The following is a 15142-nucleotide window of genomic DNA, read 5'->3' on the forward strand; positions in this document are numbered from 1 at the left end:
GTAAAGGCTCGGCAGAGCAGTGCTGACATGTGATGGGGTGTCCGAAGCTCGTATTACGTTGCTTAGAGGGACACACCCATCTTGACCAAAAGCTGTTCTGTGATTGGCTGTAATGAAATCCAAATCTCGCCATCAGACTCCGCCCATCTTAGCGCCTATTGGCGGTCTGTGGAGATAGCGGAAAGAACCTCCAAGAGGGAGTGAGAGAAAGGCGTGACGTCAGTGGAGGGGTGTGAGTTGCGTCACGGCTTCACTCCCGCCCTCAGCTTCCGTGGGACCGGCTGGGAGGATGCGGCTGCTGCTGTCCCGGCCGTCCTAGCAGTGGTGGCCCTGGTGTCCCTCATACTGGTCGCCGTGTAGCCAGCCCTCCATGTCTGTGCTGTGAGAGCCGTGACGGATAGGAGGAGGCCTCCGAGCGCACGGAGAAGAGCCTGGCCGTACGTGGTGTCCCTCAGCGCCGCCTCAGGGGAGAGACAGCATGGGCAACACAGTGACTTGTTGTGTGTCCCCGGACGCCAGTCCTAAGCAGGGCCGTGCCCGCGGAGTGCTGGACCGGCCGGACCCGTACCAGGTGGACGTGGAGCTGGATGAGACGGAGCCCGGGCCTCACCTACAGCACATCAGCGACCGGGAGTTCCCGGATGGTAAGAGCCGCTGTCCTGTGGAGGAGGCTGCTGGCAGATGTCCGCTGCCATAGTGCTGCATCCCCGGTGGTAGGTGCCAGGCTGGCCCGTACACACTGCTCTATGGGTCGGTCACATACAGCTGCAGGGGCCATGCTCTGCCACCCTCTGTGTGCTGTGTGTATGAGGCCTGGCACATGCCAGGGAACCCCCCAGTGCCACCAGCCTGCAGCACATCCTATAGGGTATTCCCATCTCATACTGCATCATAGCCCTGGCATCTCCAGGTGGTTGGGGGTCCTGTACTCTCAGCCCACCCCTGAGAGTGACAACCCTGAGGCAGAGGTCACCAGCGTCGCCACCGGGACACAGCGCTGCTTACCCTCCAGGATGTGGTCATACATATCCTAGCTATATGCCAGTACTGTATGAGCTGGGAAGCCTCTTTAGTTATGACTTACTGCTGCCACCAGTGCTCTGTGCCCGTAACTAGCTGGATAGCCACGTGTGTCCCGAGCCACTGTTACCATACATTCCTATATACACCCTGTGTCACTATTACCATACATCCCTATACACCCCTGTGTCCTGTGCCACTGTTACCATACATCCCTATATACACCCTGTGTCCTGTGCCACTGCTACCATACGTCCCTATACACCCCTGTGTCACTATTACCATACATTTCTATATACACCTTGTGTGTCCTGTGCCACTGTTCCCATACATTTCTATATACACCTTGTGTGTCCTGTGCCACTGTTACCATACATTTCTATATACACCTTGTGTGTCCTGTGCCACTGTTACCATACATTCCTATATACAGCCTGTCCTGTGCCACTGCTACAATACATTCCTATATACACCCTGTGTCCTGTGCCACTGCTACCATACATCCCTATACACCCCTGTGTCACTATTACCATACATCCCTATACACCCCTGTGTCACTATTACCATACATCCCTATACACCCCTGTGTCACTGTTACCATACATCCCTATACACCCCTGTGTCACTGTTACCATACATCCCTATACACCCCTGTGTCACTGTTACCATACATCCCTATACACCCCTGTGTCACTGTTACCATACATCCCTATACACCCCTGTGTCACTGTTACCATACATCCCTATACACCCCTGTGTCACTATTACCATACATCCCTATACACCCCTGTGTCACTGTTACCATACATTCCTATATACACACTGTGTCCTGTGCCACTGTTACCATACATTCCTATATACAGCCTGTGTCCTGTGCCACTGTTACCATACATTCCTATATACAGCCTGTGTCCTGTTACACTGTTACTATACATTCCTATATACAGCCTGTGTCCTGTGCCACTTAGGGCAGTTTCTAGGTGATTTTGACTACAGGGCGAATCTTTATAAAAGCGCCCCCCCCCCCCCCCCCCAAGTGATTTATTTGGGTTGTTGCCAGAAAAAGCAGTGCGTGTTTTATGTCATAGTTACCCAACTTTTCTAAAGTCATACAGTAACTCACAGGTGACGTCTTCTTTGATCTGAGGCGTCACTTTCCTTTTCCTCTCCATCCGGCCCAGACCACCAGGAAGATTTCTTGAAGCTACAATTCGTCTCTTCTGGACCTGCCAGACAAACATCTTAGGCTCCGCACTTTTACAACTTCCACTTTTTTGTGTCATGTGCAGTAAGGCTAGTAGCTATGTGGGTTGTCCCCTGTATATAGGATCCCCTACTGTGCCCTCCAAATAGTAATAATGTCCTCTGCTGTGCCCCCATATAGTAATAATGCCCTCAGTGTGCCTTCCAAATAGTAATAATGCCTCCTCTGCTGTGCCTCCTATATAGAAATAATGCCTCCTGCTGGACCCACCATAGTAATAAAGTTCCCCTCCTGCCTGCAAATAACCTGACCGCCATCCCCAAATACACTACCCCACTTGACCCCCTCCACACACACTACCCCATCTGTACCCCATCTCCCCCACACACTATCCCCCCTGACCCCCCTCCTCCACACACTATCCCCCCTGATCCCCCTCCTCCTCCACACACTATCCCCCCCTTCTCCACACTATCCCCCCTGATCCCCCTCCTCCTCTACACACTATCCCCCCTGATCCCCCTCCTCCTCTACACACTATCCCCCCTGATCCCCCTCCTCCTCTACACACTATCCCCCCTGATCCCCCTCCTCCTCCACACACTATCCCCCCTTCTCCACACTATCCCCCCTGACCCCCCTCCTCCACACACTATCCCCCCCTTCTCCACACTATCCCCCCTGACCCCCCTCCTCCACACACTATCCCCCCCTCTTCCACACATTATCCCCCTGACCCCCCCTCCTCCTCCATACATTATCCCCCCTGACCCCCTCCTCCTCCATACATTATCCCCCTGACCCCCTCCTCCTCCATACATTATCCCCCCCTGACCCCCTCCTCCTCCATACATTATCCCCCCTGACCCCCTCCTCCTCCATACATTATCCCCCCTGACCCCCTCCTCCTCCATACATTATCCCCCCTGACCCCCTCCTCCTCCATACATTATCCCCCCTGACCCCCTCCTCCATACATTATCCCCCCCTGACCCCCCTCCTCCTCCTCCATACATTATCCCCCCCTCCTCCTCCATACATTATCCCCCCTGACCCCCCTCCTCCTCCATACATTATCCCCACCTGACCCCCCTCCTCCTCCATACATTATCCCCCCCCTGACCCCCCAACACACACACACACACACACACTTCCCCACTGGCTGCCTTCTCACCTCTCACCTGCGTCTGCGAGGTGAGTACTTCAGTGATAGTAGCGGCGCATCACCTACTGCCCGCCCGACATATCGACGTGATCCTCCAGAGCAGGGCAGGTGCGTGGAGCCGCTGCGGTGCACGCAGCCAATCAACGCGTGCTCCACAGCCGGCCGCAGCGGCCCCACGCTCCCGCTCTGCACTGCGCTGATTGGATGAACACGTGCGGGCAGGAGGTGATGCAGAGAGGCGGCCGGGGCAAGTCTTGAGCGCTCACATGAGCGCGGCAGCTGCAGACTGGGGTGGGGGTGGGGCTGCCGGGCGCCCGGGTGACGGTCTGGGTGTGGGGGCGCTGGTGCGCTATCCAACCAAGGCTGTGTGAGGTCTCGGGGGTGCCACCAGCGCCCCCTAACTGTCCGCGCCCCGTGCCGTTGCCCGGCCCGCCCGGTGCAAGAAACAGCCCTGGTGCCACTGTTACCATACATCCCTATATACACGCTGTGTCCTGTGCCACTGTTGCCATACATCCCTATACACCCTGTGTCCTGTGCCACTGTTACCATATATTCCTATACAGCCTGTGTCCTGTGCCACTGTTACCATACATTCCTATATACACGCTGTGTCCTGTGCCACTGTTACTATACATTCCTATATACAGCCTGTGTCCTGTGCCGCTGTTACCATACATTCCTATATACACGCTGTTTCCTGTGCCTCTGTTACCATACATTCCTATATACTGCCTGTGCCACTGCCACCATACATCCCTATACACCCTGTGTCCTGTGCCACTGTTACCATACATTCCTATATACACGCTGTGTCCTGTGCCACTGTTACTATACATTGCTATATACACGCTGTTTCCTGTGCCTATTACTATACATTCCTATATACGTCCTGTGCCACTGCCACCATACATCCCTATACACCCTGTGTCCTGTGCCACTGTTACCATACATTCCTATATACACGCTGTGTCCTGTGCCACTGTTACTATTCATTGCTATATACACTTGATGGACATGTGTCTTTTTTCAACCGTATTAACTATGTAACTATGTAACACGCTGTTTCCTGTGCCTGTTACTATACATTCCTATATACGTCCTGTGCCACTGCCACCATACATCCCTATACACCCTGTGTCCTGTGCCACTGTTACCATACATTCCTATATACACGCTGTGTCCTGTGCCACTGTTACCATACATTCCTATATACAGCCTGTGTCCTGTGCCACTGTTACCATACATCCCTATACAGCCTGTGTCCTGTGCCACTGTTACCATACATACCTATATACACGCTTTGTCCTGTGCCACTGCTGCCATACATTCCTATATACAGCCTGTGTCCTGTGCCACTGTGACCATACATCCCTATACAGCCTGTGTCCTGTGCCACTGTTACCATACATACCTATATACACGCTTTGTCCTGTGCCACTGCTGCCATACATTCCTATATACAGCCTGTGTCCTGTGCCACTGTGACCATAGATCCCTATACAGCCTGTGTCCTGTGCCACTGTGACCATACATTCCTATATACATGCTGTGTCCTGTGCCACTGTTACTATACATTCCTATATACACGCTGTGTCCTGTGCCACTGCTGCCATACATTCCTATATACAGCCTGTGTCCTGTGCCACTGTTACTATACATTCCTATATACACGCTGTGTCCTGTGCCACTGTTACCATACATCCCTATACACCCCTGTGTCCTGTGCCTCTGTTACCATACATTCCTATACAGCCTGTTAGTGCTGTCATAGAGAAGGGCAGGACTGACACTATATGCACATTAACTTTATTATACGTTATATGTAAAACGATCCTTGCATTACTGCGGTAACACTATACAGTAAGATATAAATGATACTCCTCTTTGTGTGCGATCAATACACGTTGTTGGGGATGACAGATTTTTACTGCAGCTTACCATATTGGCTCCAAGTATTCTATTTTGTGGATGAATGGAAGTTGCACTGACATTGTACCGTCATGTTTGCAAGACTAAAAGCCTTACAACATCTGGCTGTAGTTTGAAACAAACACTGCTGGAGATGGGATCCCTTTAAAAACTGTAAGGCTAAACAGGCATACAAAATATACAGGTATAAAAACAACAAAACACAGTAGTTTCCCGTTATGCATAAACCCTACCAATGCTTCAGTGTCCCTCTCTGGGTGCGCCTTGATGACATCACATGTTGCTCCATCTAATCACTGGCTTCAGCAGTCATGTGTCATACATGCAGATAAGGCCAGTGATTGGCGGCTGGGAACAGTGTAATGATATAACAGTAGGCTGGGGAAATCCTAGTGTATAGCCACCAGCAGAGAAATTAGTTGTAATGTGTGTAGCTGCCCTGATATCCTGTTATCAGCGCCACCTCTGCTCCACTTGTAGATTCTTTCTGACACAGAATTGAATTGCGGACCACTGCAGAGGCACAAACTACTGTTAACAATCACAGGCCCACGATTGCAGTCATGTGAATGAGACCTAAGTTTCCATGGAGCTGCAGCCAAGTGTGGCCATTCCTCCTCCTATGCCAGATGCTTGTGTCCCACCTCCTGGCCCTTTGAGCAGTTGGGGTCGGGTATTGTGTTAGCTCACGGTGGAGCTGGCCTGTGAGGGGGAAGTTCTACCTGGCACTTCGCTCTATCTTCTTGTGTCTGGAGCAGTGATTTCTCTTCTCTTGAAGTGGATCTATCAGCAGGTTTTGATGTATAATCTTATGCCATGGCTGTATTGGCTGTAATGACTCCATACATTTCTTTGGTTTGATTATTGACACTTCCAGTGCTGAGAATTTCATATTTTTGATTGATTTGCAAATGAGCTTCTCTGAGCTGTGAAAGCCCAACCGGGTGCATCCCATCCACTTGTTATCACTGCCTGTTATCACTCTGGTGGAGGAGGTTATGGCAAGCATTCATAATAACTGGATGGGATTAACCCCACTGGCTTTAAAGGCTAATTTGCATATCGATTGATGTGACATCCTTGTGCCGAAGGGGATGGTTATCACAACAAGGGTATGGACAGATTTTGGGTCAGAAACAGTTTATAGCCATGTAGTCTTTGTACATTATGTACATCTAATACCTCCTGACAGATCTGAAAGTACTACATCCCCCCCCCCCCCCCCCCCAGCACTCTTGCTGTCTTGCATCATACAGTCTGTAAGAAGGTGAGCAGCATGCTGAGAAGACTTTTATTTAATTCTGGATTATGTATTCTGTGCAATGGGGTCATAGAGATGTCCATGAAAGGCCAGGCATGTGTGGGAAAAATTAGAGACCAGGTCCACACTTGCGATGATTGGGCATTTGATCACTTTTTTTTTCTTTTTCTTCTGTATTGTGATGTGACCATAAATCCGCAATTGTGAACCTTGCAACTTTTTGTATTTTGGTGGATAATCAGGAATGTGGCGTAGTCTGTAGCAGACTATACCACCAAAGAAGCTGAGGCCTTGGCATGCTGTGACAACCAGTTGGCACTGGAGCTGTTTACATTCTGCGATCACTTTTGATAGCTGCATCAGAGTGATCACCAATGTCAGTCATTATACCTGCCAGGTATAACATGGGACTGGGTTCTGAGCCTACGTCATACTCCATCACTTAGCTAATGCCGTAACTGTATGTCATGAGTTGGAAAGAGGTTAATTCAGAGTATCAAAGAAATGGTAAAGTCTGAGCTCTGTTATTATGTAAACAAAACTAAGTCCCTGTGAGATCTTCTGAGGAAGACAATTCACGGAAAAGGAACAAAAGTTCAAATAGGATCAAGTGGTAAAGAACTCCAACCTGTTGGATTTCATGTCTTCTCCATAAAAGCTTTAATTCATTGAGAATGGAAGAAACATGATGAAATCTCTGTCAGGATGAGACTGGGCCCTTAAAGCGAATATACCATCAGGTACATTCGCTTTAAATATTACCCATGTATAGAACAACGCCGATGCAGGGAAGCCAGGGCCGCAGTCCTTTTTTTGAATTGCGGCCCAGTTCCCATGTACTGCGCTGTTCTATTCACAGGTACCGGGTCAGGGGTAAAGCAGTGGGGGGAAACTGCTGCTTTAAAGCGAATGCACCATAAAGTACATCCATTTTAAGGGAATCTGTCAGCACCCGGGCCCTACCACTGGTGCTTACAAGGGGACGCTGGTTGACCTCAAGGAGATCAACCAAAATACTGCAGAGACACCATCACGTGTCTCAACGTCCGTGTATTCTAGAACATTGCCCCCTGGGAAATTAAATATGCAAAAGAACACTGCAGAGACACAATCACGTGTATCGACGTCAGTGAACTAGCCAGACCGTCCTCCGGGAAGGAACGTCTCCAATTAAAACCCCGAAACAGCTGTCTGTGGATGGATACCTTGCTTAGGTGGTTTCTTTAATTGGAGACATTCCTTGGCTTGGTTGTTCCTTTCTGGAGGAAGGTCTGGCTAGTTCACTGATGTCGAGACACGTGATGGTGTCTCTGCAGTGTTCTTTTCCATATTTGCTACCACTGGTGCTGACAGTGTGCTGTAGCTGGAAGTCCCCTAGTGAGCATGTTGCTTTTTGTAATTTGTCTGTAGAGTAGATTTTTCATTCTTACATAATACTACTGTAATGAAGCGTCAAAGAGGTGTTGTGGCTCAGCATTTGTGCTGCACTCTGGAACACCTCACCATTGCTTTCTCATCCCTCTCATTTATGAATAATCAATGCTGCCCGGCCACCCACTCGCTCAGCTGTCAGTATCTGCCATAGAGGACTGATCTGCAATCAGATATAGTTGAATCTATTAGCCTGTGTAGGAGCTGTGATCTAGGGGTAAATCATCTGTCTAGAGGTCATTCTTTGGTTTGAATCCCCTAATTGAGATGAAATATAGGTCTACATTAGTTTTTTTTAATACAATAATGAGAGATATCTATATTTATATATATCCTATATAACTATTTCGAACCAAAGAAAGAACTGCTGGTGGTCTCTAGAAAGATGAGTTATACCTATACCACAACACATTTTGGCTTGGAGGTTAACTATACCGGAGTGTTTCTTTTAGGGTGCCTTCACACGTACTGTATCGCTGCTTATTTCTTGCACACAACTTGCATCAAACTCACATGAAAGTAGCTGCGTTTTTTGTGGTGTTGAACTCGCCTGTGAAAATCATATGGAAATCAAAACTCGCATGTAAAAATCTGCTCCTGCTATTCCACGTGTTGGCAGTGAGCGGGTGAGTATCAGAAGGCAGCGGGGGGGGGGGGGGGGCTGCCCGGGTGATCGCCAGACAGCAACTTTTCTTCTCCATTGTCCCTAACAGTTTATCACTAATTATGCTACATATACTCTGTCTGTACTTCTATAAGCCTGTATACGTAAAGAGAGAATAGTACTACATAGTTCCATTTTTTTCTATGTAGTACTGTTCACACTTTATCCATATACCAGCTTATGGAAGTGCAGAAAGAAAGTCTATAATAGATTGTACAAAGGTATGACAGAGAATAAAAGCTCCTCTCTGGGCTTTAGAAGCACAGCTGTATATATGAAAGGTACCATGGGTCTCCTTGACCTAACAGCTATCTTAACAGTGGCAGTAGTTTGGGAATCTGTCAGATGCAACACATATTCCTGTTACTTCAAAGTAGTTGTTTTAGGAAATAACAGATCTCCCAAGCCAATGCATTGCTTCTAGTCACCTTTCCACTGACGTCTTGGGTGCCTCCGGGGGATTCTGCACACCTTTCTTGTACTTATATTCTTACACTTTCACCTGCTTTGTAATTTGCAGGGCTTTCATATAAAACCTGATTTCATAGATTTTTTCTAAAACTGTTTAAACTTATGTCCTGAGTGTTTTTATCCCTTTAAAAATACAGATAGTGGAATAGTCTTTCATCTTGACAGTTTGCTTTGTATATTACCATGAATCACAACTAATAGAGCTGCTATTGTTGTGTAGTCCTAGCAGATGCGCTGTCAGGTTAGTGAAGCATTAATGTACTGTGTAGGTGAGCCTGTAGAATGAAGTGTCAGGATCACATTCAGACTCATTAGAGGACAAGATTATAATAGAGGTAATCTGATCAGACTATAGTGACTGGTGTTGCCCTGTGCACTGCTGAATTATCAATTGCTGCATTCATTTGTCCTTCAAGGCAGCAGTTCAATAGACAAAGTGGAAGAAAGTGGAGCTGCTTATTGCCGCAGTATGCTAAACTTCTGGCTGTCCTGGACATCCCGGCACACACCCTTTGTTATATTTTCCCAGGAACAGCGTTAAACAGGAAGGTAGCCCAGAGCAGAAAGAATGTGCTACTTCCCCTGCTATTCATTTTCTGGGACAGCTGCAGGGTGAGGTCAGCAAACCTTTGGTCCCCATCAATACTCTGAAGGCTTATGGTAGTAATATCTGCACTGAAGCTTGCTAGTGAGTCCTAGGGAAACTTAGCATTGGCAAAGCAAGAACCATATTGCAGAGAGCATTTTTAGGTGACTGCAGGACTGTTCATAGTACCAGCACCACTAGTATTACTAGATTGCTGATGCAATGGTGGACTTCCAGTGGCAATTAATACCATACTAGATGCCATATGATACACCTCTACCATGGAGACTTCCAAGGGTAATGTTCATGATGTTAATGTGGTTTCCATCAAATGATACAGGCGAAGGAACCAGAGTGGGGGGGATGTCCTGAGAACCTTAGGCCAGGTTTCCACTTTTGCAGTCACTGTGTGCAGCCGAAACCACTCCCTATTCGGTAACTAATAGTTGCACAGTATTTCTGAGATGTGGGAGCGCAGTCTTAGGGGCTTTCAGACCTGTTGCCGATTGTTTGTCTCAAGATATAATACAGGTGCAGTTGTTCTCCTATCTTACAGGACCATGAAAAGGGTTTAAAAAGGTCTGGTAGATGGACTGGTAAATGTTTCTTCTAGTTCTCCTTTAAAGGGGTTCTCCAGCGCTACAAAAACATGGCCACTTTTCCCCTACTGTTGTCTCCAGTTTGGGTGGGGTTTTGAAACTCAGTTCCATTGAAGTAAATGGAGCTTAATTGCAAACCACACCTGAACTGGAGACAACAGTAGAGGGAAAAGTGGCCATGTTTTTGTAGCGCTGAATAACCCCTTTAATCGTAAACCACACCTGAACTGGAGACAACAGTAGGGGGGAAAGTGGCCATGTTTTTGTAGCGCTGGATAACCCCTTTTAAGCGGTCTCTGTAGTACCGTCTCATACTTATCATAAGTACAATGGTCAAACATTTTAAGAGGTCAGCGATTGTATACAATTAACTTACGTTATCATATCAATAAAATGCTTAGCTATATATAGTTTAGAAGGTACCACAGGATTTTCTTTATTTACAGACTGGCAGTGTATTGCTAAATACTGGTCTTACAGAAAATAAGTAATTGCACAATATTGCAGTGTAATTGTACACACGTGGTCCAGTGTTTTAGATGGGTGGATTAATTGTCAGATCATTGAGCTCTTTCCTTTTACACAAAGGCCCAGATTTATTTTCTGGCGTGAAATCCTGGCATAGCTGAAGCCAACTCATAAAATGTAACCTTTATTTTAATGACACCTTAATATATCCATGAAAATCATAAAAATGCTCTATGCAGTTTCACCTGGGTCCTGACTAGAGAAATATGCTCCGGGCAGTAAAGTAGCCACTCACTGGCCAGGTATACCGATACACCTGAGTATCACATGACTTTTATCATGGAGTTGTTTGTTATTGGAATTAACCAGACAAATTGCTCCAGCAACCTAAGAATAGACATGAACCACCACCCACAGAATCTAGAAAGAGCCATCAATCTGTCAATTCTTTCTGTGTCTGGGCTGGTGAGGTTTCCTGGTTTGGGTCAAAAACAGTCTAAGCCACTGTGATATATCTGGTGCTGGTCTAAGTAAGGAAGACTGGTGACAGTAATTGGGACAGAGGCATCCAAGGATTATTAAAGGGTTTCTGTCCATTCCAGCTGTACATGATCTTGAAAAGTTGGGATAACCTCAAAAACTGGAACCCAAGTCATAGGTTAAAATGGAGCTGCAGGTCATACATGCATGCTGCGGCTTCATTCATTCCCTGTGTGAGCTGACAGATAGCAGAGTACAGTAATGTTCTGCTATATGGGGATTTGCTTTAGGTAAATGTTTCAAGTGTGAAGCAACACTGAAATAATTCCTCAAGAGTAGAGATGAGCGAACCGGGTTCGGGTTCGAGTCCATCCGAACCCGATCGCTCGGCATTTGATTTGCAGGGGCTGCTGAAGTTGGATAAAGCTCTAAGGTTGTCTGGAAAACATGAATACAGCCAATGACTATATCCATGTTTTCCACATAGCCTTAGGGCTTTATCCAACTTCAGCAGCCACTGCCGAAAGTTCGGGTTCGGATGGACTCGAGCATGCTCGAGGTTCGCTCATCTCTACTTAAGAGGTTTCCAGCAGGCCAGAGTACTTAGGATTTCCTATTGTGGGTATTGATGGTAAAGGCTAAGGTCTTAAAATGTGTGGTCACTGGCATTAGAAGTGCCGAGACTTGAAGGGGGTGACTTTTTTTTTTTTTTTTTTTTTTCATGTTTTAAAAATTTAAGAGTATATGTTATGTGCACACAGGATTTCTATCTATAGATCTGTTCCCTCTTTACGTTACACATGGACATTCCCATAATTTACTTATCAACACCCAAGTTTCATATATGTTTTGTACATTCCATCACTAAGCAAATATAATGTGTCTAGGACTGTGACATGAAGGACATGTAAAAAAAAAAATCGGACAAAATGTGCTATTTATCAAATGCCATAATGCACGTGACTAATGATAACCTTGAGCCGGGCAGCAGGCCGCTCCTCAAGGCTATTCCCAATGCTTATAGTTGTGTTGTTTTATTCCCCAGTAAGGTACACATCTTAACAGCATAGTAACACAAGTTCATCTTACAGTCGTGGCTTCTACACCCATAAAGCCTAAATAGAACACCGCTTTAGCATTCTGAAGAAAAGCTCCTCCAGAATAGTTTGTGTTTTTTTTTTTTTAATTATTGGGGAATACAGTTATTATAGCAGCATAGGTCCCTGGCACTTTCTCTACCCACAGACCTCCTCCACAGTACCCATGTTTTATCATGTTCCCTACAATTGGCTTTTTACATCCAAGACTTTTGTTCAACAAGTTAGTTGTGCTGAAAGTGTAAAGTGTAAAACGGACTTGTATGTTGTAGTGTATGTTGAACCCTTTTTCGGCAGTGCTCTGAGAGGAGTTAGGTGAAAACAATAACATCCGCTCTCCTCACCAGCCCCAGCGCTGCCACCTTCAGTCCGCCTCTGCGGCCCACCAGTGTCTGGCCGCCTCTTGGTCTGAGGCTGGACTTGAGATGTGACAGGCCGACTCAGGAATTCAGCAGTAGTGTCCCATCTGCCACTGAATGGCTGAACTGACCTGTCACGTCTCAAGTCCATTCTCAGGACAGGAAGCGGCTGGACACAGGTAGAATGCAGGTGGCAGTACTGGAGCTGGAGAGGTAAGTGGAAGTTGTTGAGAGGTCTGGAGAATGGGGAAGTGGATTGATAAGACTGGCACTGCTGGTGCTTACCGGTGAGCATACAAAACTAAAAAAGTGCCACAAACTAGATGTTTTACATTTGTACTGTAAACTTTAAGCTAACATCTAGTCACAGCACTATATATATATATATATATATATATATATATATATATATATATGTAAAAATTTTTTTTTTTTTAAGAATATACACCATGTTTGCTGTGTTAAGTGATATTTGCTAGTTTACTCAATGTTATTGCAAGGTGGCTATGCAACTTCAAGTGGAGCGCTGTCTTTACGAAAAAACGTACAGCAGTGAAGTTCTCATGAAATTCATTTTCTTATACACAGTACACATACACATATCTTATGCATATACAGTACTGTTACGTTGTAGTTATCTTATAGACTTCACATTTGTCCTTAATTATTTTTTTGTCTTTTTTATTTTAGAACTGGCTCATGAATCCAACCCTTCTGATCATGCAAGAGCAAGCACAATATTCCTCAGCAAATCCCAGACTGATGGTGAGTTATATTCAGAAGTACTGTATATCTCGTGTATGGACGTTTCCTGAGTACATTTGCTCTTGCATTTTAGAGAATTTTATTTGGTAGAAAACGTAATGCTTACAAACACAAATTTACATGTTTTACATGGATAAAGGAGTCGTAGGCATATGGCTGGGTAATATGGCCTGAAATAAAAATCTTGATATCAAACCCCCCCCCATCCCCAACTTCTATGTGTGTGTTTTTTTTTTTTTTCTGTTTGCTTGCTCAGAATTCAGTATATTTAATTCAGCAGGTTAGAAAAATATTACTGCTTATTACTCTCGTCATCCAGTGTCTTACCATCATCCTCTACACCATTTTCATGGTATTAGGAGTTTAAAATAGTATTCTGCTAATGATCTGACATAAAATGCTCCTTAAACTTGCTAGTCATACTCAAAAGTCCCTGTCAGTGTAACACACCTCACAGGTCTCTGTGCCAACTTACTTGTTTTGAAACTTTTTTTTTTTCAAAATGGTTGTTTACTGCTAAGATGGCACTGGCTGGGGAACATACATTTCCCATCATACAGCTCAGCACCTTCATTGTTCCGTACATGTCATGCCCCTGCTCTTCACGCTACTATGTATTGCACAGTAAACACAGGGCAGAAACTGAGACAGCTGCCAAATCCCTTACAATGGCAATAATTATAACACCCCCACCCCCAAGTGGGTATACCAATTCAGCACACCAGCTCCCCAAATCCCAAGGCCTACAGTTCATAGGAACTGCCTGCACTTCTAATCTAATCCTATCCAATGATGGGATGTGCGCGATAATGTTTCATTTGAATGGTTCCACAAGCTGTGGCCTCACTACTAGCACTAATTGTGAGTTGTCTGGATGTCCGTGACTAGACAGACATGATCCTGTCTCTAATGGCGCATGCAATGTTAGTGTAAGTAGTGAGGCTGCAGCTTTATACGCTCACTGGGGGAGATTTATTAAAGGGTGTAAAATACACTCTGGTGTAAACTGCCTACAGCAACCAGTCACAGCTCAGCTTTCAGCTCTGGTAAAATGATGGGTGTGATTAGTTACTGTGGGCAGGTTACACCAGTGTAAATTTTACACCCTATGATAAATCTGGACCACTGTGTCTGTGCTGCAAGGCCTTTCAGTCAGTCTGCACCAGTGGGCATTTAATGGTGTGGTGGCCCTTGGGCATATCAGATCCTAGGCCACACCTAGGACTTCAGTAGGGAATGTGTGCATGACCAAAGACTTCTGGCAAGGGCTTATCTATGAGAAAGTCAGGCAATTCAAACTTACAAACACACTCTAGATCAGGGGTCCCCAAACTTTTCACACAGGGGGCCAGTTCACTGTCCCTAGGACCATCGGAGGGCCGGACTATTAAAAAAAAAAAAAAAAAAAAAAAAAAAACTATAATCAAATCCCAATGCAAAATGCCACAACCCCCGCCCACCACCCCCAAATTAAAAGCATCCCTCTTTCCTTCCACTTCTCACCCAGCCCGTACTCAACCCCTTAGTCCCCCTTCACACCCTCAAACAGCCTTTCCTCACTCCCCCTTCACCCCCTCAACCAGCCCCTTTACTCCCCCTTCACACCCTCAATAAGCCCCCCTCATCCCATTTCAACTCAC

The 15142-nt window shown here is 46.1% G+C and overlaps 1 protein-coding gene across 1 annotated transcript in view; it reads left to right on the forward strand.

Annotated features, from left to right (window-relative positions):
• The first annotated feature begins 195 nt into the window (after positions 1 to 195).
• CCNYL1 (cyclin Y like 1) overlaps positions 196 to 15142 on the forward strand; it is a 46842-nt gene continuing 31895 nt past the window's right edge. Inside the window, exons 1-2 of the mRNA XM_069983474.1 lie at positions 196 to 644; positions 13428 to 13502. Of these exons, the coding sequence (XP_069839575.1) occupies positions 479 to 644; positions 13428 to 13502 (241 nt within the window). The 5' untranslated portion in view covers positions 196 to 478. The remainder of the gene's footprint in view (positions 645 to 13427; positions 13503 to 15142) is intronic.

The sequence above is a fragment of the Dendropsophus ebraccatus genome, chromosome 9 (genome assembly GCF_027789765.1).
Source record: "Dendropsophus ebraccatus isolate aDenEbr1 chromosome 9, aDenEbr1.pat, whole genome shotgun sequence".
Lineage (NCBI taxonomy): Eukaryota > Metazoa > Chordata > Amphibia > Anura > Hylidae > Dendropsophus > Dendropsophus ebraccatus.